Consider the following 27,473-nt stretch of genomic DNA (forward strand, 5'->3'; position numbering starts at 1 on the left):
ATGCATATTTGATCTTTATCCTTATTTCTGGCACAGAGCTCCGAAAACCCTTGGAATTTCCTAAGTGATGAGAGCAACACAGGTACCTTTCATTATGTTAATGACGTGATTTTTGGACTTCACCTAAGGATGGGGGCTGGTTGCCAGGGGAACCAACCAGGTGATTAGAAGGTTAGCACTTTCAGCCCCACTCCACCCCCACCTCTGGTGAGAGGCGGGAAGTTGGAGATTGAGTTCAATCACCAACGGCCAATAAACTAATCAGCTACACCTGTGTAATGAAACCTCCATAAAAACCCAAAAGGAAGGAGTTTGGAGAACTTCCGGGTTGCTGAGCAGGTAGCGTGTGGGGAGTTACACTCCTGGAGAGGGCCTGGAAGCTCCGCGTCTCTTCCTATGTATCTTGCCCTACACATCTCTTCTATCTGGATGTTCATCTATCTTCTTTTGTTATACACTGGTAAACAGTAAGTAAACAATTTTTCTGAGTTCTGTGAACTGCTCTAGCAAATTAATTGAACCCAAGGAGCGAGTTGTGGGAACCTCAGGCCTATAACTGGTTGGTCAAAAGAAAAGGTGACAACGTTGACTTGACTTGTGATTGGTATCTGGAAGCAGGGGGAGTCTTTGTTCTCTGAGACCTTTCCCTGTGGGATCTGTCATGATCTCCATGTAGACAGTGTCTGAATTGAGTTAAATTGTGGAACACCCAGCTGGTGTCTCAGAGAATTGCTTGTTTGTGGACAACGCCTCCACATATCTGGTGTCAGAAGTGTTTGTGAGTGTGGTAGTCATGCAAAAATGAAGGAGACACACAGGAGAAACATAGAAGGGGGAAGGTTTGGGATTTTCCCTGCACAGGAGGGTGGAACTGTAGGTTATTTCAGCCCAGCATGCAAAATTGCATTTGTACAATTATCATCACCTGTGGCTTGTTAAAATAAAAGCAAATTCTCAGACCCCACCCAGGCCTACTGAATGAGAAACTCTGGAAATTGGGCTCACTAATGTGTGTTGTAACAAAACAAACCCTCCAAGTGATTTTGATACAGACTATAGCTGTTGAATGGATAATCTCTAGGTGCTTTTTCACTCTAAAATTAGTGATTTAGTAATTTAGTACAAATTACCGTATCATTCATTAGAATTTGTTGTTAAAACAAAGATGAAGTAATGTGAAAAGATTCCTTTAAAAAAAGAGAAGTAGGGCTTTGAGAGGTTTTTGATTAATGATTGAGTCTTATTAGTTACAGGTCTGTTCAGACTTTTATTTCTTCATAATTCAGCCTCGGTAGTTGTATGTTAATAGGGATGTATCCATTTCTTCTAGGTTATCCTACTACATTAAGAACTGTATATCTAGATCATAGGCTTTTCACAAAGAAATAGATTTTTAATCTCTCCATAAAAGGGATCCTGGCAAAAGCTTGAATTCATGTCAATAGCACATGACAGAAGTGTATGTGAAATTTCGTTTGTTTTTGTCTAGTACCCAGACAGAATTGTACTTTGCTTTTTTCATTCAGTGATTTAAAAATACCTAAAAATCCTAATAGATTCCTATGTGTCTATTAAGGGCTTAGACAAATTCTATACTTTATCTTCAGGAGTTTCAGGTAACAGTATATCTACTTTGGGGAAAACATAATTTCTACAAACACTCAACTAGTAATAACAGCTGTAAACAACTAACAGAGCTGCTACCTGTAAGTGGAGAGTGTGTTTAGTTTTCTATATTAGGCTGTGATTATACTTGTCTAGTCAAATATAATCATGTTTGATTGAGTTATATTCTTACTGGTTTTTACTGCAGTTTATAAGACATATAATGCATAAATTTCACAAAAGTTTGAATTACACACATCTTACATGGAAAGGCCCTAACTAAATACTTTAAACCTTGATGGGAAGTTTCATTGTATTAGACTTAAGATTAACAACTGTATCCTCATTTTAACTAAACGTGATTTCCAGACAAAACATGTTAACTGGTTTCATATTGTATCTGTGAGATAGCACATTAACTCATTTTCATATTTGCATGAATTACTTTAATTGTTCCTCATTAGAGAACTGGACTACAAAGGAATTGAAATGCAGGCAAGTAACTCTGACATAGGAAGTGGCCTGGGAAAAGTCTAGACTACAGGGTAAGTCTAGAAGGTATTTTTGCCAGCAGGCAAAGGACAACACAAGAATACTGAAAGAAGCAGAATAATTAAAAAAGCAAGAAATTATCTTGGGTATACTTTTGCATAGGATTAATGTTGAGAACATACACATGAAAACAAGTATCTAAGCTTACGTAATAGGTAATCAGAAACTGAATTAGTTAAAATCATATCCTTAGAAACAAGAGGAGGAAAATTTAGAGAAAATATGAGGTAAGTCCATTTACATGAATCTTTATTGCTTTTACATTTTAAATTTTTCTTTATCAGCCCTTTATTTTTTATTGAAGTATAGTCAGTTTACAATGTGTCAGTTTCTGGTGTACAGCATAATGTTTCAGCCATACATATACATACATGTATTTGTTTTCATATTCTTTCTCATTATGGGTTACTACAAGATATTGAATATAGTTCCTTGTGCTATACAGAGGAAACTTGTTTATCTATTTTACATATAGTAGTTAATATTTGCAAATCTCGAACTCCCAATTTATCCCTTCCCATCCCTTTCCCCCTCGGTAACCATAAGTTTGTTTTCTATGTCTATGAGTCTGTTTCTGTTTTGTAGATAAGTTCATTAGAGTCTTCTTTTTTCTTTTTTTAGATTCTTTAAGTGAGGCACATTTTTTTTATTAAATTTGTGAGACTAAAATACTTTAACCACAATCAAGTTAAATGTCTTTCTCTTTCCACTCTAATTTTCTTCCAGCTAGGTGACATTGTAGTGAATAGGCATTTCAGGAATTTGGACAAGGGGAAATTAAGATGGGGGTACATTTAGCTTGGGCTTAGTGAGATTTATTTCAGTCACTACCATGTCTAGGTTACTGCAAGCTTTCAAGGTATAGGAATGGCTCCCAGAAAACTCCTATTGCTCTGATGTAAGTCAGCACAAATCGGACATGAAAATGCAGAGCTGAAGATCATATTACAAATTATATATTATGTCAACATTAGAAATATATAGATAATGTAGAGCAAACAAGATTTGAAATTTGAAATGTGGGAGGCAAAAGCCATTCTATAGAAAATTTTTCCAAATCATATAGCTCCTAAGAAACTTGATACATGTTTTCTGAAATTTTGACAACAAACATAAAAGTTCATATGACATTTACTGATGATAGATGATTGACAGGTGGAAAAGAGAAAAGGGAAGAGAGGAAATAAGATTGGCTGGACTGAGGAGCTGGTGCTTGGAAGTAGCAGGAAATTAGAGAGGTAGAGTAAGGCTGAGCTTAGAGAGACTGCTGATTTCCAAGAAATTGCTTCTATGGGTAAGTGAAAAATACCAGAGAATATGGTGCATAGAAATTAGGTAATGAAAACAATACTGGAATAAGACCAGTTGGGAGGCAGTAAGTAAAAGGGATCAGAAAAGAAACTGATGTGATGGAAGTCATTTAGGTAGTAGTATGGCACTATTAACAGAAATGGGAGAGTAGGAAAAACCAGTTCAGGGCTGAAGAGAATTAATTATGGAGATTCTTTAGTTTAATTATGAGTTTAAATCTTGAGTTTGATCATGAGGCATGAAAATAGTTGTTTTTTTTTTTTAACAAAACTGATAGGCACTTCATGTGGCAGAATTGATAATTACAATTCAGAATAATTTGAAGTTGGCAGCACAAAGCATTAAGTAGAAATGAGATGCAATTTAAAATGAGTCTCAAAAAATTAGAGGGTAGGAAACTCTTCGAGGTGATGCATATGTTTATGGCATAGATTGTGGTCATGGTTTCATGTATGTATACTTATCTCCAAACTCATCAAGTTGTATACATTAAATATGTACAGCTTTCTGTATGCCAGTCATACTTCAGTGAAGGTACTTTAAAATTAGAATCTCAGAAAATTTCAGAGAGTAAAATTCCTAGAGGCAAAATTGTGGAGGGGGAGATGGGACTGAGAAGAAGGGAATTTTCTTGTGGCAGAATTTTATTTACTTTCCTCTGTATTTTGATTTTTTAACAATTACAAAATTGAAGCATCAGCACTTGAGAGGGAAAAAAAGGCATATCACATCATGATTTTTGTTCAAAAATAAAACCGTATTTGTTGGAATATCTCTTAGAAAATTGTCTTTCACTGAAAGTTGTGAAGTTGTGTATGTAGAAGTTTGACTTTTACCTTAAATTTGTGAGGAATGCCTGGCACATATTAGGTATTCAATCTGTATAACAATTTATTGAGTTAAATAATGGATTAAATTAATACTTAAAAGTTCATAATGACCTTACTGATCTGGCTGTCTCTCAACCAGTATAAGAGAATTGTACATATTTCCTTAAAATTAGGAATATAGTAAAAGATATTTTCTTTTGTGAAATATGGGTTTAGTGAGATTTATTTCAGTCACTACCATGTCTAGGTTATTGCAAGCTTTACAACTAGTATATAGTGAACCTAACGGATTAACGTTTAAAATACAATGCATTTTATGGGCTGGATTTTGTATACTGCCCCCCTCCAAATTTGAATCTTGAAGGCCTAAACCCCAGTACCTCAGAATGTGACCACATCTGAGACAGAGCCTTTAAAGTGGTGATTAAGATAAAATGAGGCTAATAGGGAGGGCCCTCATCAAACTATCAAATATCTTTCTAAGAAGAAGAGATCACGATACTCAGGGAGATACCAGGGGTACATGCATACAGAGGGACAGTCATGTAAGAATAGGTGAGAGGATGGCCAACTACGAGCCAGGGAGAGGCCCCAGAAGAAACCAGACCTGCCGACACCTTAATCTTGGGCCTCCAGAAATGTGAGAAAATAAACATCTGTTGTTTAAGCCACACACAAACAAAGTAGGTTTATCTGAACTTGGCACACTAGTAGAGTGCTGACTATTCTACCTACGATAAATAACAGTCCATCTATATGAATTTAGCACACCAGTTAACAAAAACACAACTCTGTCTAACCTAAACACAACTATCTAACCTACCATACGTGTATTTTTAAACAAAACTCCTTATCCTGTATATTTATAAAAATTCTTTTTAAGAAATGTTTTTCAGATAGTTTTTTTTAATATGTAGGAGAGAGACAGTAAAAGTTATTGACAAACTGTAAAATACTCAAAGGAGTAACAGAAGGAATCACACATCTCATCTTCAAAAGGAAAAAGATAATTCAAATAGGAAGAGAATACAGTGTGTACTTCAGCAACAATGCTTATAACGTGGGTCAAATTCTCTAGGCACAAAAATAAAAGGAAGAAATTGTGTGGCATGGCTTTGAAACAAGATGGGAAGATTACCAAAGAATTTAGAGTTACCTCAAGTCAGACTGCTTCTAGCCTAACCATCCTGAGTTCAAGGATGATGTAAAAACACTCAGGTTCTGATCTGGCATGAAACCTTGGAGAAAAGCTTTAATTCATTAAAAAAATTTTTAACTTTTGCATTAAGGCTTTTCTCAATGCTTTTCAAGAACTTATTCTCCAAGGCATTGTTTAGACTGAGTCAACCACAGAAATGAGTGACTATTTTACCCTGCAGGAGGGATAAGCTGCAATAGTTAGGACAGTATATGATTTATAAAATTCTCAGTAGTTGTTATTATGCAGAATACTTAAATCTTTGCTCCAGGTCAATATAAATAAATGTTTTTCAATACCACATATCTAAATTTGAAAAAGCAGTGAAGGAATAAATAAAAATTCTTACCAGTTGGCAATACCATGACTGGCTCTGTAAATCTTTGTTCCTCTGCTGAAGGTAGGTTTAGGGATATGATTAACACCATTCCCAGACTAGTTCCAACAAACAAACAAGGGGAGATAGTAGAGTCATTTTTCCGAGCAAAGGACTCCATGAAGTATAGTGCTGTAATTGCCTCTTTGGAATCTTTGTCAATGCTGGAGATGCTAGAGCTTCTAGAACGATTATAGGAATTTTCTCGACTTTCTATGGAAATTTAAAGAACAAAAATTAAGTTTTTAGCGTATTTCCAGAACAAGTCAAGTCAGACTCAGTACATGAAAACCAAAATTATGAGAGGGGAGTAGAATTTGATTCTTTGTTAACTGATCTGGAAGGCAGCTTATCCAATTCACCAGCTTATTTTGAAGATGAAGAGACTGAGACTAGAGCAGAGCTGGGACTAGAACGTGAGGAGTTACAGTTCACTGTTTTTCTCTGTACCTTACCTCGTAAGTTAGTTGAAATTCTCTAGTTTAGAAAAGAGATGTTTAGTCTAAATAGTCAAGGTTACAAGAATTTCTGTGTGCTATTTTAATTAAGCTTCCTTCCTCTCTTAATTGTTGGAAGTATTCCTAATGATTTCTTGACAATTTCTAACTTACCGACAACATCGTGGCTACTTACCTGAAGGGTCACAAATGTTCTGTGGTGAATACATTCCCCTAATTTTGCTGTATTTGGAGCAATTACAATTGTAAAAATGGAACTATTTATATTAGCACCAAGACTAAAGAGCAAATGTCATTTCCCTGAACTAGTTACAAGCTGTCTACCCTGAATCCAGATTCTGTGCTAAGTTTGCATAGGGCCAAATAAGGAGCTGTAAACAATGACACCCCACCGACTGTGGTAATCTGAGAGGGCTTCGGTGTGCTTAAAGGAAATAGGAGTTTCAGATTCTCCTGCTCATCAGCACTTACACATGTGCACACTCCAACAAGCAGAAACTCAACATCTCAGGTAAATGATATTAGGAAGATTATATCCAGAGTACAAGTTTCTCATATTCTTTCTACTGCCTTCACTCACCTTTCTTGATAGGTTCAAGTGTGACTCATTTTTATAAAAGGTAATATACAATACACAATAAAACTAAATACAAGTTCCTCAGACTATTCTTTTTCTACAAAGTAAAAGACAGTGTTCCTAATTTCCCCCCTTCCATTCCTCTGCAAGTTTGTAAAAATAATTGTTTGTAATAGAATCTAGGTATAAGAGAGAGCTTAGATATAAGAGAGAGCTTGGATATAATCTATGTATTTTACAGATTGGGAGACAGAGATGTAGAGTTAACTGATTTTCCCAGAATCAACAAGTTAAAGGCAGAAATGTCTAAAACTCAAAATTCCCAACTCTCAATACACTGATGAAGAGTGCTACTTTTTTTTTTTTAATAACCTTTACATTTTGCTTCTATTACAACATTCCTAACTAAAGTTTCCAAAAATTTTTCATTCACGGTTATGGTTGATCAATATTCAAGGTTGCTACTCATAGACAGCTGTGAGAAAGATACTATCTGCCTGTCCATGGACCAGATTTACTGTAAATTAATGCTAAGGAAACAAACTAAGAAATTTATTTTTAAAATTTGAAGAATAATAACGATCATTACTATCAAATTTTGAGAGGTGGTAAATGGGGAATTATTTTATAGCATAGAATTAAGATAGCTAACATTCCTAAGATGATTTCTTCCTATCTCTCTTCCTGAAGCTCTTCATCAGCAAGACAGCAGCAGCAGTTACAGGAGTCCTTTTTTCTCTCTTAATTTCTGGCCTTCTGGCTCTTGTACTTTACCTCCTGACCCTACACTAATTTCATAAATAAGCAAGTAATCCTCCCTTTAAAACATGTGAAGATGAAGACTGCAAACTATAGAATTTAATATCTCCCCTTTTTCTTGGTCACATTTACTTGGCGGTTGAGGAAATTAAGGTTACAAGACATTAAATAACTCTACAGATAGAGACACCAAGATGCTAAACATTGAGATGGAAAGAAACTGGGAATGTAGAGAACAAATTAAGGCATAGGTCTCACTTTGCATGGAGTCTACCCATAAATGGAGCCATTCTGGTTTTAGAGTTGAAAGAGGTGTTGGGAAAAATGGATCTGGAGTCATGGCCACAGCCCAACCAGGTGCTCAGTTACTTGTTGTCTAGAGTTGAGTATAGTTTTCAGTCTCTTACATGTGACCACTATTCCCTTATTGTCCAGCTACCATTACTATGGAATGTCAAATTTTAAATGTGTATGTTTAACATACCTTCTGTTGTGACTGGTAAGGAAATCTCCATGCAAGCAGCTGACTGTGCTTTTCGAAATGGCGGTCTTCCCGGACCCCAGCGATTTACTTTTGAAACGTCAGCACTAGAAAGACGTTTTCCAGAACTGCAACTCTGAGAAGTTGGACTTGTGCAATGTCCATTTACATGATCTGTACGGAGAAAAAGGCAGCATAAATATCATAATTAAATCTTAATATAAATGAATCCAAGTGAGTAGATTATAAAGGAAAAGTGAGAATTCCTTTTTATCAAACTATAAAAAGATGGCTCACTATTTCAGTATTTAGTCAAAATTTCAGTAGCTAGCCAAATTTTTCATAGTTATTAAATATAAGTTCATCATTTAATTTGACTAGTTAACATAGTTCAAAATTTGTTTTATGTCCCCATTATGTATTCTACCATTTAATGGCAATACAAAATAAGTTATAGTAGTGGACTTTATTTGGCATAATTTAAATATACACCTATTTTCAAGTGCTTAGAGTTTAAAACACAGAAAGGAAGCATTTTACCGTGAAGTTGAGAATGGCACTTAAGAATATTGACTCTACAGCCAGACTGCCTGGGCTCAAATCCCAGTTCTACTACTTACTAGTTGTACAAATTATTAAAGACGTTCACATTTTAGTTTCCTCTTCTGTAAACTGGGACTATTATCTACCTCATGGAGTTTTTGTGATAACATATGTCACATGCCAGAATACTTACTGATAAATGGTAAACTCTGAACAAAAATTAGTAATTGCCATTCTTGTTCCAGAGTATTAAAACTGCTCATGTGATAAGGCAATAGTATTGTTTATTTAGAACTTGTGAGTTTAGTTCTGTTTTGATACAATTTAAAAACTTGGAAATAACTGCACTAAAATGTTCTTAATGCTACATATTTGAAATATCATCTCATAGTTCTACAATATTTAGAATGCATTTTTAAATGTGCTTCTTTAGTCATCCAAAGGATAGCAGAGTTAAATGAAGAAGAATCATGTTTAATGTCCATGTTGGACATAGAGAACTGGCACTCAGTATCCACTCTGGTACAGCCTTTCTGTAATGAAGAGTTTAAAAAAAATTACACATTCCCTGGATTCCCTTGTACCTAGTGCAAGGATGAGAATTAAGTTTCACCATTTAAATGCACTAGTGTGTTTTACTATTTTTTAAAAATGACAGTTAACAATTATTGAATACTTAAATGCCAGGCATTTTATACACATTACTCATTTAATCTTCACAACAACTATGCAAGGTAGTGCTTTATTATCCTGATTTTGCAGATGAGGAAATTGGTCAGAAAAAAAGTTCAGAAAATTATCTAACATAACATAAGTAGTACTCATGGAGGCAGGATTCTAATCCAAATTTTCTCAGTGTCTGTATGCTTAAAAACTGTGCCACAAGGTCAGCTAAAATATTTGATAAGGAGTAGCAATTTTGAAGACATTTAATAGGGTTTAGGAGTAGCTTGTGTGAAGCACATTGAGATCCAAGCCTTTTGGGACCAGTCATCTTCCATATTAACACAGATCTCAGAAATCTTAGATTTCCCAGATAGAAAGGCAGAAACAATCACATGATGAGATAGCCATGGGGAAGCAGAAGTTAAGAGCTCTACCTCTGCTTCCCTATCAAATCTAGTCTTATAAATAGGAAGAACATTGAGGGCAACAGCTGGCACTAACAAGGACAGTGAAGTAAAAAATGAAAATGACTTTGGGGGTATAAACTGCAAAAATAAGCCCCATTCTGGGTACAATAGTTACGAAAAGTTACCCCTTCAGCAGGTGTGATGCCTTGTTCTAGGGCTCTTCCAAAGCAATGTGGGGCAGATTGCAGCCCTCGTCACATCCTCTTAACGAGGTACAAGAGTATATGGCAGTGCTCTGAGAAAAGTCAATTTGTTCAGTTAGGACTCTTTGGATTTGCTAAGCCAATGTCCCTGCCTATCTATTACCACCTTTTGGTGGCTTTTCATGTGAATATTGTTTCATTTGAGCTCATAATATGGGCAGTATCAATTACTAGAATACTCAACATGCTGTTCTTTCCCTCCCTGCCCTGCTGTATGGACAAATTTTCCCCAGCTTCTCATGTTTGACTCATGAGGTCTGAATGACATTACCACACATGGGCAGCCCAGATTTTTTGCCATATCCTCCTGTTTTCAAGAGGACTGATTTATTTAAAGGATTTCTTTCTGTTAAACATTTTTTTAAAAAAAAGTATCTGGAAGTGAATTTGCTTGAAAATTTTTTTCACTGCAGTAAATATTCAAGATAGATATGAACTGATACAAAATATAAAGAAATTTGGTTATAGACCAGCCACAGTCATTCTGGATATTTATGATAAAGAAATAATAATTTCTAAATACAAAAGAAACATAAAAATCTCTATCAATAAAAGTATTCACTGTGTTTTAGTTATTATAGATAAAAATTGGAAACAACCCACCCTTTACAATTAAGCATAAAGTTTTAGGTAAAGAGTGGTAAATATCACATAATACAGTATTAAAATCTTTAAAAATGTTTCTGAAATGCTTGTTAAAACTTATAAAATATCTATATTATGTGTTTTGGTTCACTCTTGTTGTATAAAAACTGCTCCAAATGTTAATAATGTAAAATAACTACCATTTTATTATACTTACAGATTCTGTGGGCAAGGACTTAGACTAAGGCAAGGTGGGGATATTACATCCATAAGGTCTGGGGTATCAGCTGGGAATGCTTGAATACCTAGGGCTTATAATCCTTTGCAGGCTTCTTTACTCACGTGTCTGGGCTAGAATGACGCAAAGTTTGAGCTCATTTTGGAAAGTCAATGACTTCTTTAGGAGTCTTGGCCTTCCTCACAGCATGGTGGCCTTTTTACATAGTGGCTTAGGGCTTCAAAAAGTCTGGCAAGTGATTTTGAAAATGAATGGGAGCAGTATTTCTGCTGCTTTGGTGTTATTGCAATGGAGATTTTACTTTCATTCCAGTGTCCAGTCTCAAGTTTTTTGTATGTCAAGAGGCAGCTGTAGTGTGTGTGTATGTGTGTGTGTATATATTATATTGTATTATAACAATATGCTCTTCAGCTCAATAATTGATTGACAGTAGTCTTCTGATTTTGTTTCTAACAGTAGCAAAGGTGTCTCCTTCCACAGTGAATCTGTTTGATGACCATATTCTGAGAGTCATACCTGTAGTCTAAATTTAGAGTTTACGTCTCCAACCTTTCAATGACTTGATGTGCATCTAGTTTCTTGTATTGAATCACTTTCCACATAATAGAACTAGAATGGTTTCTGTTTCCTACAACTGCTCCCTGATTACAGTGATGTTTTAGCCCAGCTGTAGTGCTCTATGCCATTTAGAGAAAATTTAACATTCTAAAAAAGTTCACCCTTGTAACAATAAGCAGATTAAAGCAAATGGGAAATTGTTATTCTTTATTTTACAGACGATCCCCCCCCAAATTACAAATTTCTTTAAATTAGCTGATTTTTCTTGTATCTTTAAGTCAAGATTTATTTTAGTGTATTGTATAGAGTAAGGTACAAGAGTGATTTACTGAAAAATGGCTTATTGCCTCCCATTGAAATTATTTTAACATAGTCCTTGCCCAAGCATTACAGAAGTATGTAAATGAAGATTTAATTTAATACTTGGTAAACTAGTCTTGTTAAGCTAATATGCCATACAATTCCTAGACAATGAATATTAGTATTATGCCTATGCCACAGAGGGTGATTCTATGGTGAAATAAATGTTGAACATAATACTAAATCAAAATAAGCATTGAATTTAAACTTCATGAAAATAAATAAATTTGCATTTAACTATATAAAATAGAGCCAAATCGAACAGTTGGTTAAAATGTTTGAAAACCTACAGTACTTTACCTTTGCTTGCTTTTGTAGTTGAGGTAACTCTTCTTTCCCTCCCTCCCTTCTTAATCATTAGTTATATAACTCTGGTTTGAGAACTTGATTTGTTAATTGACTTAATGTTATTGTTTGCTTGATCAATTTAAGTAGGAAAATAATTTACTAAAGGATATTAGGCAGCTTACAATCTCAGGGAGAAAAGCTTTGCAGCCAAAAACAGTGCACAACCACACTGGAGTGAAGTTCTGTTTCAGTTAGAACATGGCTGTCAGTGGCTCAGCATTGATGACACTGGGGACAACATGCTAGGAGCTGTGTGACTGGTGACCTGGTATAGCAGGGTATCTCTGCCATCATACTCACTAAAACTGAGGTTTACATGAGTTTTGTCTTTATGTCAGTGATTTTTTTTTTTTAACTGTCAAAAAAGTAATAAGTTATATCATTTTTCTCTAATTTTTTGCTGACACTTCTGAGGTGTTTAAGCTCTTACATTTTTAGGACTTTTTTCTGAAGAATTTTAAGCTGAAGGCCCAAAGGGACTAAATCACAGTCCTCTCCTTGAAGTCAGCTTAATTTTTATTCCCAGTTTTAATTGGATTCTTCTGCAGTAAAGTTTTCATGGCTATGATTTCATTGTCAAAGCTAAAATGCTTTGAACAATTTCATGTTTATACTCAGCTGAATGTTTATTCTCTGAAATCCAAGGTTTCAAAGGGCTTCTTCCTGTTTACTAATAATTTCCTTTTTTTTTTTCAAGTTTAATTTCTATTGCATTTATTTAACTGAATGTTTAAAAACTTTTGGGGCTGAAATTTACAGTCTTTCAGAAAATGATCTTTTACTGAAATGCTGCCTTAGGCTTTGTCACTGATGAGCAAAATGTTTTAACTTGGGAGAGCAATTGACTTATTTTTAAAATTTTAGCTTTAGGTATAACTGACATATAAAATTATCAGATATTTAAAGTATACATTGATTTGATATACATATACACTGGGAAGGACTTACCACAATCTAGTTAACACACCCATCTCCTCACATACCTCCTCACATTTTTTTTTTTTGTTTGTTTGGTGCAGACACTTAAGTTCTACTCTATTAGCAAATTTCCATTATACATTACAGCCTTGCCATGATAATCACAATGTTTTACATTAGATCCTCAGAACTTATTCATCTTATAGTTGAAAGTTTGTACCCTTTTACACATCTTGCCCTATTTTTCCCTCTCATCAGCCCCTGGCAACCACTATTTTACTCTCTATGAGTTTGACTTTTTCTTTTTTTTAAGAGTCAACATATAAGTGATACCATGCAGCATTTGTTTTTTTCTATCTGGCTTGTTTCACTTCACTTCACTACCATGTTGTTACCAATGGTACAGTTTCTACCCTTTTCATGACTGAATAACATTCTGTGTGTGTGTGTATGTGTGACATCTTTATCCATACATCTGTTGATGGACACTTAGGTTGTTTCCATATCTTGGCTATTGTGAATAATGATGAAATAAACATGGGAGTGCAGATATATCTTAATATCATATATACCCAGAAGTGGAATTGCTGGGTCATGTGGTAGTTCTATTTTTCATTTTTTGAGGAAACTCTGTATTGTTTTTCAAAGTCACTGGACTAATTTGTGCACCAGTAATGCACAAGAGTTTTTCCCTCCACATCCTCATAAATACTGGTTATCTCATCTTCTTGATAATAACTATTCCAACATGTGTGAGGTGATATCTCATTGTGGTTTTGACTTGCATTTCCCTAAAGGTAAGTGATGTTGAGCACTTTTTCATGAACTTCTTGGCCATTTCCATCTTGACTTCGGAAAAGTGTTCAGTTCCTCTGCCCATTTTAAAATCAGATTTTTTGAGTTTTGCTATTGAGTTTTATGACCTCTTTATATAGTTTGGATATTAATCCCTTATCAGATGATTTGCAAATATTTTCTCCCATTCTGTAGGTTGCCTTTTCATTTGCTGATGGTTTCATTTGTTGTGCAGAAGCTTTTTAGCTTGATGAAGGCTATTTTTGCTTTTGTTGTGAAATCCAAAAAAATATTGCTAAGACTGATGTCAAAGAGCATATTGCCTATGTTTTCTTCTGCTTTATGGTTTCAGGTCATACATTCAAGTCTTTAATCCATTTGAGTCATTTCTCTTTAAAACTTAACCACTATTTTACATCATATTCTCTTTTTTTTTTAATGATGGTATTGGAGATTGAACCCAGGACCTTGTGCATGCTAAGCATACACTCTAGCACTGAATGTTTCACTCCATACAAGTTTCATTCCTTTGCATGTTGCTGTCAAGTTTTCCCAGAACTATTTATCAGAGAAGATGCTTTCCCTATTGTATATTCTTAGCTTCTTTGTTGTAAGTTAATTGACCATACATGCATGAGTTTATTTCTGGGCTCTCTTCTGTTCCATTGATCTGTGTGTGTCTTTTTGTGCCAATATCATACTGTTTTGATTACTGTACCATTGCAGTATAGTCTGAAGTCAGGGAGTGTGATGGCTGTAGTTTTGTTCTTCTTTCTCAAGATTACTTTGGCTATTTGGGGTCTTCTGTGGTTCCATTCAAATTTTAAGATTGTTTGTTCTATTTCTATAAAAAAAAATACCACTGGGATTTTGATAGAGTATTGCATTAAATCTGTATAGTGCTTTGGGTTGTATGAACATTTTTACAGTATTGGGGGTGGGGAGTGGGTGTAGCTCAGTTGTCGAGCACGTGATTTTCATGCATGAGGTCTTGGGTTCAATACCCAGTACCAACATTAAAGAAATACTAATTCTTCCAATTCATGAGCATGGAATATCTTTCCATTTATTTGTGTCTTATTTAATTTCTTTCATTAACGTCATAATTTTCAATGTACAGCTATTTCAACTCTGGTTGAAATCTATTCTTAGGTATTTTATTCTTTAATGTGATTGTAAATGGGATTGTTTTCTTAATTTCTCTGATAGTTTGTTGTTGATGCATAGAAATGCAGTTGATTAGTATATTGATTTTCTGTCTTGGAGTTTTGCTGTATTTGTTGATTAGTTCTACCAGTTTTTGGTGGAGTATTTAGGATTTTCTATAAATATTATGTCATCTGAAAGTAAAATTTTATTTCTTCCATTCTGACTCAGATGCCCTTAATTTATTTTTGCCTTATTGTTCTAGCTAGAACTTCCAGTACACTGTTGAATGAAAGTGGTGAGAATGGGCATAGTTGTCTTGTTCCTGAACTTAGAGGAAAAGCTTTCAGTTCTTCATGGCTGAGTATGTTGTGGCCTTGTCATATATGGTCTTTATTATGTTGAGGCACATTCCCTCTATGCCCACTTTGTTGTGAATTTTTATTAAAAATAGATACTGAATTTTATCAAATGCTTTTCCTGCATCTATTGAGAAGATTATATCATTTTATTCTTCCTTTTTGTTACTATATATTGCATTAATTACAGATGCTGAACCATCCTTTCATCTGTGGAATAAATCCTACTTGATCATAAGATCTTCTTGAAGTATTGTTGACTTTTGATAATATTTGAAGACTTTGTATGTATGTTCATCAGAGATATTGGCCTGCTATTTTCATCACTTATAGTGTCCTTTTCTGGCTTTGGTATCCAGGTAATCTTGGCCTTGTAAAATGAGTTTGAAGTGTTCCATCCTCTATTTTTTTGGAAGAAGTTGAGAAGTGTTGTTAATAATTCTTCTTTAAATGTTTGGTAGAATTCACCAGTGAAGCCATCTGGTTCTGGACTTTTGTTAGGTTTTTGATTACTAATTTAATATCTTTATTAGTAATTGGTCTATTCAGATTTTCTATTCATGATTTGGTCCTGACAGGTTGTATTTTTAAAGAATGTATCCATTTCTTCTAGGTTCTCCAATTTATTGGCATGCAGTTGTTCATAGTAGGATCTTACAATCTTTTATTTTTGTGGTATCACTTGTAATGTCTCCTCTTTCTGATTTTATTTATTTTAGGCTTATATCTTCTTTGGTGAAACTGGCTAAGGTTTGTATATTTTGTCTTTTCAAAAAACCAGCTCTTTCATTGATCTTTCCTACTGTTGTTTTAGTCTCTATTTTATTTATTTCTGCTCTGATCTTTATTTCCTTCTACTAATTTTGGGCTTCATTTGCCCTTTTTCTAGTTCTTGAGGTATAAAGTTGGATCGTTTGAAATTTTCTGGTTTCTTAATGTAGGTATTTATCACTATGAACTTCCCTCTTAGAAATGATTTTGCTGCATACCATAAGTTTTGGTGTGTTGTATTTCCATTTTCACTTGTGTCAAGATTTTTTAATTTTTTCATTTGATTTCTTCTTTGACACACTGGTTGTTCAGAAGCATGTTGTTTAATCTCTGTATACTTATGAATTTTCCAGTTTTCTTCTTGCAATTGATTTCTAATTTCATAACACTGTGGTCAGAAAAAGGACTTGATATGATTTCAATCTTCTTAACATTTATTAAGACTCCTTTTGTGGCCTAAGATACAATTTATTCTGGCAAATGTTCCCAATGTGCTTGAAAAGACTATGTATTCTTTTTCTTTTGGATGGAATGTTTTGTAAATGTCAGTTATGTTCATCTGGTCTAATGTGTCATTTAAATCCCATGTTGCTTTATTGATTTTTTTTTTTTTGTCTGATGAACTGTCCATTGATGAAAGTGGGATATTTTCCTACTATTTGTATTGTTTATTTCTCTCTTTATGTCTGCTAATATTTGCTTTATATATTTAAGTGCTCCTAAGTTGGGTGCCTAAATATTTAGAAATATTATATCCTCTTGTTGAATTGACCCCTTTACCATTATTTAATGACCTTCTCTGTCTCTTGTGATAATCCTTGATTTAAAGTCTTTTTTATTTGTCACAAGTATAGCCACCTAGCTTTCTTTTGTTTACCATCTGCATGAAATGAAATATCTTTTTCCACCCCTTTAGTCTCTATCTTATGTGTATTTAAAACGAAAGTGAGTCTCTTGTAGGCAGCATATACCTGTATCTTGTTTTTTTTTTAACTCCATTCAGCCACTTTTTGTCTTTTGATTGAATAGTTTAGTCCATTTATATTTAGACTTACTATTGATAGGTATGTACTTATTGCCACTTTGTTAATTGTTTTCTGGCTGTTTTACAATTGCTTTGTTCCTTTCTTCTTTTGTTCTCTTCCATTGTGATTGGGTGCTTTTCTGTAGTGGTGTGCTTAGATTCCTTTCTCTTTAATGTTATCTAGTATAGGTTTTTGTTTTGTGGCTACCATGAGGCTTATATAAAACATTAGTTATTTATTTCAGTTGCTTCAAACTTGATGTATTTCTTTGACATAGAACATTGTACCTCTGTATCCATGGATTCAACCAACCATAGAACCCTCAGATACAGAGGGCTGACTGTACTATGCCATTTTATATAAAGGACTTGGGCATCTGCAGATTTTGGTAACTGCAGGGAGTCCTAGAACTAATCCCCCTTGGATACCAAGGGATGACTATATTAGTTCTAGGTATAGAAACATATTTATAACAGTCTATTTTAAGTCCATAACAACTTAAGTTCAAATGCATTCTAAAACTGTACATTTTTACCCTCCCTCCCAAATTTGTGTTTTGATGCCACAATTTACATCTTTTTATCTTGTGTATCCACTAATAAATTATTTTAGCTATAGTTATTTTTACTATTTTTGTCTTTTAGCCTTCATACTAGATTTTTTAGTGATCAACCTACCTCCATTACAGCATTAAATTATTCTTAATGTTACTATATATTTACCTTTACCAGTGGGGTTTATACTTTTATATGTTTTCCTGTTACTAATTAACACTCTTTTGCTTCAAATTAAAGAAATACCTTTAATAATATTTGTAGGCTGGTCTAGTGGTGAAGAACTCTTTCTGCTTTCACTTGTCTGGAAGATTCTTTACCTCTACTTCAGTTCTGAAGGACAAATTTGCCAGGTAGAGGTTTCTTGGTTGGCATTTTTTTTTTCTGTCAGCACTTTGAATTTATCATGCTACTCCATTATGGTCTACACATTATGGTCTTATGGGAAATTCCATTGTATGTAACATGTTATCTTGCTCTTGTTGCTTTTAACATTCTTTCCTTGTCTTTAATTTTTGACAATTATGTATCTTGGTATAGATCTCTTCAGATTTATCTTATTTTGAACTTTCTGGGCTTCCTGGATCCAAATGTGTTTCCTTCCCCAGATTAGGGACGTTTTCAGCCATTATTTCTTCAAATAAGTTTCTTTCTTTTCTTTCTCTTTTCTCCATCTGGGATCCCTATAATATGAATCCTGGCCCACTTAATGTTGTCCTATAAGTCCCTTAAGTAATCTTCTTTTTTCATTCTTTTCTTCTCTGATTGTATGAAATCCACTGTCCTGTCTTAGAGTTCATTGATCCTTTTTCTGCTTCATCTAGTCTATTGTTGAAGCCTTCTGTTAAATTTTACTGTGCAGTAATTGTATTCTTCAGGTCTGTGATTTCTGTTTGGTAGGTACTTGGATGTATTTTCTATCTCTTTGTTTAAATTCTCACTTCATTCAATGCATTGCACTTCTGAACTTGGTAAGCATCCTTATTACCATTACCATAGGTAAGTCATTTATCTTTGTTTCATTAAGGCCTGTTTCTGGAGTTTTATCTTTTTCTCTTGTTTGGATTATATTCCTGCTTCTTCCTTTTCTTTGACTCTCAGTGTTGGTTTTACAATATTCAAAACAGCCACCTCTTCTAGGCTTGATGGAGTGGCCTTCTATAGGAGGTGAACATTATCATTCAGCCTGTCAGGAGCTCTTGGTGGTCTCTCAATCCTTTGAGATTGTCCAAGCTCATTTTTGTTCTTAGTGGCTCCCAGTATTTGAGGGTATGCCAAGACCCATTTACGTGTGGGTATTTTCTCCTTCATCCAATCTTGAGAAGTCAATCAGCTAGTTTTGGACTTCTTTCAGAGGAAATTGCTCCATGTGTAGCTGTAGATTTGGTGTATCAGTTTAGAAGTCTCCTATGTTGTCATCTTGGGCCATAACTTGAAATAACAAATTATAACAATAAAATGCCAGTATATCTTGATTGATGCTGAAGAAGCAAACTGACATACTGAACCATATGAGTAATTGTTCACATCCAGTCCCACAATGAGTGGGAAGAAAGAGGTAAAAAACAAACAAACAAACAAACAAAAAAAAACCCCACGATGTACGCTGAGGTAACCAAATAAGAAAGAAGTTTGTCTAAATATAGTCTCCAAAGAGATTAAATCTTGAGTTTCTATATTACTCATTTTTTAACAAAATCTTTTTATTCCTGACATTTGATACTGGTGTCTAAAAGATATATGCATGTGGGTAAAATCATCCTTCCCTCCCAGTATGAACAAATTTACCTAAACTTCGAAAAAGCTTATGAGTTTTTTGTTTTTAGGGCTATTCAACAATTAATTTGACTACTTCTTTATTAATGGGCATTAGGCTTTCAGTCTTTCACTATCTCAAAACAAACTTTAATGATCATAGTAATACTTCTTTGTAAACATGTGTGATTATATCTGTAGAATGAATTCTCAGAATTGAAATTGCTTGGCAAAAGAATATGCATTTTAAGGTGGCAGTTATAGCTCAGTGGTAAAGTGCATGCTTAGCATGCATGAGGGTGCTGGGTTCAATCCCCCATACCTCCGTTAAATTTTTTTTAAAAGTAAATAAATAAAAGAAAATGAATAAAAACAATTATCTACCCCCACCAAAAAAAGGAAAAAAAAATATGCATTTTAGACTTTGATTGCAAATGGTTTCCAAAACGGTTTAACCAATTTACATTCCCACCAACAGTATATAAGAACTCTAGTCTCCTCATATCTTCACCAAAATTTTGCTTTGTACAATACTTTGATATTTGTTGATGGGAAAAATACCGTTTAATATTCATTTCTTTAATAATGAGTATTGGACACATTTTAATTTATTTTAAAGACGCATATTTCTTTCTCAGTGAACTCCCAGTACTTAACCTTTGTAAATTTTTCTAGTGTTTTCTTCCTTGTTTTTAATGTATGAGCACTTTGCACATTATAGAAACTAGTCTTATCTGTCAGATTGATTGCAGGCTGTCCTTTTTTACTCTATTTTTACATAATGAAGTTTATCAACCATTTGTTTGTTTTGGTTTTATATTGGTACTGAATTTTATGTCATCTTTAGCAAAGCCTTCTTTACTCCAAGAATATTGTAATATATATTTCTCATGTCTTTTTCTAGCATTTTTATGGTTTTTCTCTATACATTTATATTTTTTTTATGGGAACTTACTTTGGTTTAAGGAGATTATTTTTCAGATGCCTAGGTTAGTCATCCCAACAACAATTGAATGACCTATCTTTATTTATTGAATGACCTACCTGACTTTCAAGCCTACTTATTTACAATGACAAAATTTCTGTATGCTTTTGGGTCTCTTTCTGTATTTTCTGTTTTGTTCTACTGATTCAACTTTTTTTATACATCTGTACCAAAACTGGTATGAGTAACAGTTATATAATTTGTTTTAAACTGTAAACTGTAATTTTATACTGTATTTAACTTATTTGTGCGGCTAGACCTCATTTATGACTCTTGTTTTTCAGAATTTCCTGCCTATATTACATGGTTACTTTTTCAGATGAATTTTTAAATCATCCGTTTTACTCTTCTGAAAAATCAGTTATTTTCAGTGGAATTATTTATTTCTAAAATATAAACTGTATACCAATTTCAAGTCTTCTTGTCCAAAAGCAACAAAGCAATGTATGTCTTATTAATTCAAGTCCTTTTAATGTTCCTTAATAGAGGTTAAAATCATTTTCACACAGATCCTTTGGATTCAAGTTTATTACTACATATTTTATCTTTTTGATAGCATTATAAATAAGTTTCCCCATTTTAAAGTTGACTTTTGTTTATTTGTAGCAAAGCCTTTTCTTCTGGGGTATGAATTTTGTAACCAGCCGTATATTAAAAAGTCACTCTATTTTTTTATTAGTTTTTAAGTTGATTCTCTTGAGATTTCAGGTATAAAATTTTATCCCCTATAAATATAAAAACTTTAGCCACATTCTTTTGAATACATATACATAATATATTTTCCCTTTACTTAACTGCATTGGCTAGCACTTAAAATGTAAACTAACAGTCCACAGATGGTAAACTGCTAGTTTTTGGATGTCTGAAAAAGTCATTGTTCCCCCTCATTCTTGGATAATTGATATTTATTTGTCAAGTACATTCCTCAGCAGAGGTTGAGGTTAATTGACATACAATAAACTGTACACATTTAAAACTGACAACCACTGATCTGTTGTTAATTTCACACTAAAAATAATACATCCATCACCTCCCCTCAGTTTCCTCATTTATACTTGTAATCCCTCTATGTTGCCTCTCCCCATTGGCCTCTACCCTCAACAACCACTCATGTACTTTCTGTTACTATACATTAATTTGCATTTCACAGAATTGTGTATTAGAGCAATCATACAGTTTTTAGTTGATTTTTGTCTGGCTTCTTTCACTCACCGTGAATAGGTTGCAATTCCAACATGCTGTTGTGTGTATCAAGAGCTCATTTCTTTTCATTGCTGAGAAGTATTCCACTGTATGGATATGCCACAATTTGTTTAACTGTTTACCCATTGATGAATATTTGGATGTTTCCAGTCATCAGTTATCTTTTAGAGATTTACAAACCAAGTATTTTTTACTTACCCATGTATTTACCATTTCCATTGTTCTCCATTTCTGTGTAGATCTAGATTTCCTTTTGGTATTATTTTCCTTTTTCCTGAAGGGCTTCCTATAATGTTTCTTGTAGTGCTGATTTTCTAATACTGGATTCTTTAAGCTTTTGTGTCTGTGAAATATCTATTTTACCTTCATTTTTTAATGATACTTTGTCAAGTATAGAATTGTAGATTGACAATTTCTTTCAGTACCTTGAAAATGTTCTTCCACTGTCTGTTAGTTCATATAATTTGAGAAGTCTGCTGTTACTCTTCTATATTTGTTCCTCTATGTGTTTATACATACATATATATATACATATATATATATATACACACACACACATTTTGTTGCTGTTGTTGGCTTTTTTTTTTTTTTTTTACAAATTTTGATTATGACGTGCTTTGGTGTATTCTTCATGTTTCTTATACTTGAAGTCCATAGTTCATTAACCTTCTTTGATCTGTGGATTTACATGTTCATCAAATTAGAAAGATTTTTGGCATTACTTTTTCAAACATTTTTCTGTCCCATCATCTCTATCCTTTCCTGGGACTCCTATTGTATGTTTATTAAGCAGCTTGAAGTTGGACAATAGCTGACTCATTCTCTGTTCACTGATTCTGGTTTTTTCCTCTGTTTCATTTTGAGTGGTACGTCTTTGAGTTCAGTAATTTTTCTTTTTCAGTGTCAATTCTGTTGTTCATCCCATCTGGTGTATATTTTACTTCTAGAAGTTTAACTCAGATCTTTTTTATATTTCCCATGTCTCTTAACATACTGGTGCTTTCTTCTATCTCCTTGAATATATGAAATACAAATCTTCTTCGAGTTATGAGATTACATCCTGATAAACCCATTGTAAATTGAAAATATCCTAAGTCAAAAATGAATTTAATACACCTAGCCTGTCAAACATCATAGCTTAGCCTAGCCTACCTTTAAGATGTTCAGAACACTTACTAGCCTACAGTTGAGCAAAATTATTTTACACAAAGCCTTTTATAACAATTTATAAATTTATTTATTGAATACTGTACTTATGGTGAAAAATAGAATGTTTGTATGGGTACAGAATGATTTGAAGTGTATCAGTTGTTAACCCTCATGATCATGTGGTTGACTGGGAGCTGTGGCCCAATGCTGCTACCTAGCATCTTGAGAGATGATTGTACTACACATTGCTAGCTTGGGAAAAGATCAAGATTCAAAATTTGAAGTATGGTTTCTACTGAATGTGCATTGCTTTTGCACCATCATAGAGCTGAAAAATTGTAAGTTGAATCACTAAGTCAAGGACTATCCGTATATTTACAATAGCTGACTTAATGTTCTTGTCCACTGATTTTATTCTATGTGTCATTTCTGGGTCAGTTTATATTGGCATTTTCTCTTTATCAGGAATTGTATTTTCCTATTGACATAGTATCATTGCCTGGATGCCAGACATTGTAAATTTTTTGTTATTAGCTGCTATTTGTTTTCTATTATTTAGATACTGAGTTTTGTATTCCATGGCACAATAACATTTTTTTTTAGAAACAGTAAAGTCTTTTGCTTTTTATTCTGAAATAAATATATAACCACACCAAGTTGCCAAAAATTATACAGGATAGTAGTATAGCTTGTGGATAAGTGTAATGAATGGAAGTAGTAATATAAGGAATGAGGAGGAGATATTAGGAATGCTTTGTTAATATAAGATACTTGCACTATCCATGAAACAGTATAGTGTTACTTAAAAGTGGACTTGTATCAGTAGTAAATGTATATTGCAAACTCTAGGGTATCTGCTAAAAAAAAAAGTAAAAAAGAGAAGTATAATTAAGAAAGGAAGGGGAAAGGAATCATATAAGATGCCCAGTTCAAACCACAAAAGGAAGAAATAAGTGGAAGAAAAATACAGGAACAAAGAACAAGGGCAATGAATAGAAAATAACTATGGTAGACATTAATCCAACTATATAATCACTTTAAATGTCAATTGTCTAAATACATTAGTTAAAAGACAGACTGTCAAAGTGATTCAAAAAACAAGACCAATATGTAGGTGACAAGAAATTTAAATACAAATGAATATATAGATGAAAAGTAAAGAGATGGAGAAAGATATACCATGCTAACATTAATAAAATATATATATATATATATTTACAGCCAGTTGCTTTAGGATGGTGAGGAACGTTGTTAGTCCAGTGAACCCCATAAGCATTGGCCCACTGCCATACTTCATTTGCTGTGAAATGAGTTCTGTGATGAAAAGCAGTGCTGTGTGGGATATCATAATAATGGATAAAGCATTCTGTAAGTCGATAGATAATATATTTGGCAGAAGCATTCCATGCAGGAAATGTAGATCCATATCCTGAGTGTCTATTCCAGTAAGGACAACATAGTGTTCCTTTCATGATGAAAGTGGTTCAGTGCAATCAACCTGCCACCAAGTAACTGATCACCTGAGAAATGGTGCCATATTGGAAACAGCATTGATTTTTGCTCTTGTCATACTGGGCACTTAACAGTGGCTGTAGCCAAGTTGGCTTTGGTGAACGGAAGTCCATGTTGCTGAGCCCATGCATAACCCGCATCCCTGCCACCACGGCTACTTTGTTCATGAGCCCATTTAGCAATGACAGGGGTAGCTGGGAAATAATCTGACTGCTATCCATAGAATGGGTCATACTATCTATTTGAGTGTTAAAATTCTCCTCTGCTGAGGTCTCCCTTTTGTGAGCATTCATATAGGACAAAAACTTCTGTATATACTAGCAACAGAATTTGAAATTCAAAGCAATAACATTTACATTAGTACCCTCAAAAATAACATACTTATAGATCCAAAAAAGTATGTGCAAGATCTACATGAGGAAAACTACAAAACTACCCCCCCCAAAAAAAATCCTTACAGATAGAGGAAACTGAAAAACAAGTGGAGAGAGATTCCATGTTCATGGATAGGAGAACTCAATATTGTCAAGACATAATTTCTTCCCAACTTGATCTACAGATTCAACACAATCCCAATAAAAATTTCAGCAAGTTATTTCATGGATGTTGACAAACATTCTGAAGTTTAGATGGAGAGGCAAAAGGCCCAGAATAACCAATACGATACTGAAGGAGGGGAACAAAGTCATAGGACTGATGCCATCTGACTTCAAGACTGACTTTAAACCTAAAGTGGTGAAGACAGAATATTATTGGTGGAAAAAAATAAATACATCATTGCAACAGAATAGAGAGCCTAGAAATAGATCCACACAAATACAGTCAACTGATCTTTGACAAAGAAGCAAAACCAATACAATGGAGAAAAGATAGTCTTCTCAAAAAATGGTACTACAACAACTGGACATGTACATATACAAAAAACAAATCTAGACACAGACTTAACACACTTCACAAAAATTAATTCAAAATGGATCATAGTCCTAAATGTTAAACACAAAACTATATAAAGCTCCTAGAAGAAAATACAGAAGAAAATGTAAATAACTTTAGGTTTGGTGACTTTTTAGATACAACACCAAAGGCACAATCCATAAAAGAAAAAAATTGGTAAATTTGAATTCATTAAAATGAAAAACTGCTTTGTAAAAGACACTATCAAGAGAATGAGAAGACAAGCCACAGACTAGAAGAAAATAGTTGCAAAAGATACATCTGATAAAGAACTATTAACCAAAATACACAAAACCTGAGTAAAAAATGGGCAAATGATCTGAACAGATACCAAACTAAAGAAGACAGATGGCAAGTAAGCATATGAAAATATTTAAAATCTCAAATTAAAACAAGAATGAGAAGCCACTACACACCTATTAGAATGGTGAAAATCCAAAACACTGTCAACACTAAATGCTAGCAATTGGACGTGGAACAACAAAAACTTTCATTCATTGATTGTAGGAATATAGTTTGTTTCTTAAAAAACTAAACATACTTAAATTACCATATGATTCAGGAATCATGCTCCTTGGAATTTACCAAAAGAAGTTGCAAATTTATGTCCACACAAAAACCTGAATGGATAAACTGTGGTACGTCCAGACAATGGAATGTTACTCAGTGCTAAAAAGGAATAAGCTATGAAGCTATGAAAAAAACATAGAGGAAACCTAAATGCATATTACTAAATGAACTCAATCTGAAAAGACTACATACTGTGTGATTCCAAATGTATGACATTCTTGAAAAGGCAAGACTATGGAGACAGTAGAAAGATTTGTGGTTGCTAGGAATTAAGGGGAAAGAGGTGATGAATAGGCTGACACAGATTTTTAGAACAATGAAACTATTCTATATTACATTATAATGTATTGTATAATGGAATGTATTCATCATTATATACATGTTAAAACATCAAGTATGAGTCCCAATGTAAACTATGCATTTGGGATAATGGTGATGTATTAATACATGTTCATTAGTTATAACAAATGCACCACTCTGATGGAGGATGTTAATAAGTGGGAGAGGCTGAGTGTGTGGGGGGTAGGCAAGGGGAATATGCAATATTTAAAATTACTTTAAAACATAAAGTATATTAAAATATAAAAAGGTAACCCTCATACACTGTTGGCAGGAATGTAAATTGGTGTAGCCACTGTGGAAAACAGTATAAAGGTTTCTCAAACTAAGAATAGAACCACCATATGACCCAGAAGTTCCACTCCTGGGTATATATCCAAAAAACCAAAAACACTAATTCAAAGAGATACATGTACCCCAAAGTTCATAGCAACATTATTTACAATTACCAAGATGTGGATGCAACCTAAGTGTCCATCAACAGATGAATGGATAAGGAAGATGTGTATAAAAAATGTCTGTCTGTCTATGTCTACCTATGTCTATGTCTATCTATCTACACACACAAACACACACACACACACACACACACACACACACACACAAAATGGAATACTACTCAGCCATAAAAAGAACGAAATTTTGCCATCTGCAACAATATGGATGGTCTTGGAGGGCGTTATGCTAAGTGAAGTAAGTCAAACAGAGAAAGACAAATATTGTATGATACCACTTATATGTGGAATCTAAAAAATTACAACAAATTAGTGAATATAATAACAAGGAAGTGGACTCACAAAGAACAAATTAGTGGTTACCAGTGGAGGGTGGGCAATACGGGGGTAGGGGACTGGGAGGTACAAACTACTGGGTGTAGGGTAGGCTACAAGGATATACTGTACACAGGAATATAACCAATATTTTATAATAACTGTAAATGGAGTATAACCTTTAAAACCTGCATAAAAATAAAAAAATATATATATTAAAGTATAGAGGGAGGTCCCATGTACTCTTTACCCATTTCCCCATCACTAATATCTTTTTATATAGTTAAAATCAGAACAAGATGACATTGGTACAATTCACAGAACTTACTCAGATTTTATCACTTTTAGATGAACTCATTTGTGTATTTATGTGTATGTATGTATAGGTCTATGTAATTCTGTCACATGTGTAGATTTGGGTAACTACCACTATAATCAAACTTCAAAACTGTTCCATCACCAATAGGGTCTCCTGTGTTACTCCATTATAGTCACATTACTCCTTTCCTCACCCATTGCTAAATTTTGGCGAACGCTAATCAGTTCTCCAGCT

The 27,473-nt window shown here is 33.9% G+C and overlaps 1 protein-coding gene across 6 annotated transcripts in view; it reads right to left on the reverse strand.

The window, feature by feature from the left end:
• Positions 1–27,473, reverse strand: part of STXBP5L (syntaxin binding protein 5L) — a 290,279-nt gene that overhangs the window by 16,986 nt on the left and 245,820 nt on the right. For all 6 annotated transcript variants that reach the window (XM_064494778.1, XM_031455025.2, XM_031455017.2 and 3 more), the window contains 2 exons: positions 8,151–8,321; positions 5,846–6,085 (listed from right to left, as the gene is read on the reverse strand). In XM_064494778.1, the coding sequence (XP_064350848.1) occupies positions 5,846–6,085; positions 8,151–8,321 (411 nt within the window). The remainder of the gene's footprint in view (positions 1–5,845; positions 6,086–8,150; positions 8,322–27,473) is intronic.

This window comes from Camelus dromedarius, chromosome 2 (genome assembly GCF_036321535.1).
Source record: "Camelus dromedarius isolate mCamDro1 chromosome 2, mCamDro1.pat, whole genome shotgun sequence".
In the NCBI taxonomy this organism is placed as follows: domain Eukaryota; kingdom Metazoa; phylum Chordata; class Mammalia; order Artiodactyla; family Camelidae; genus Camelus; species Camelus dromedarius.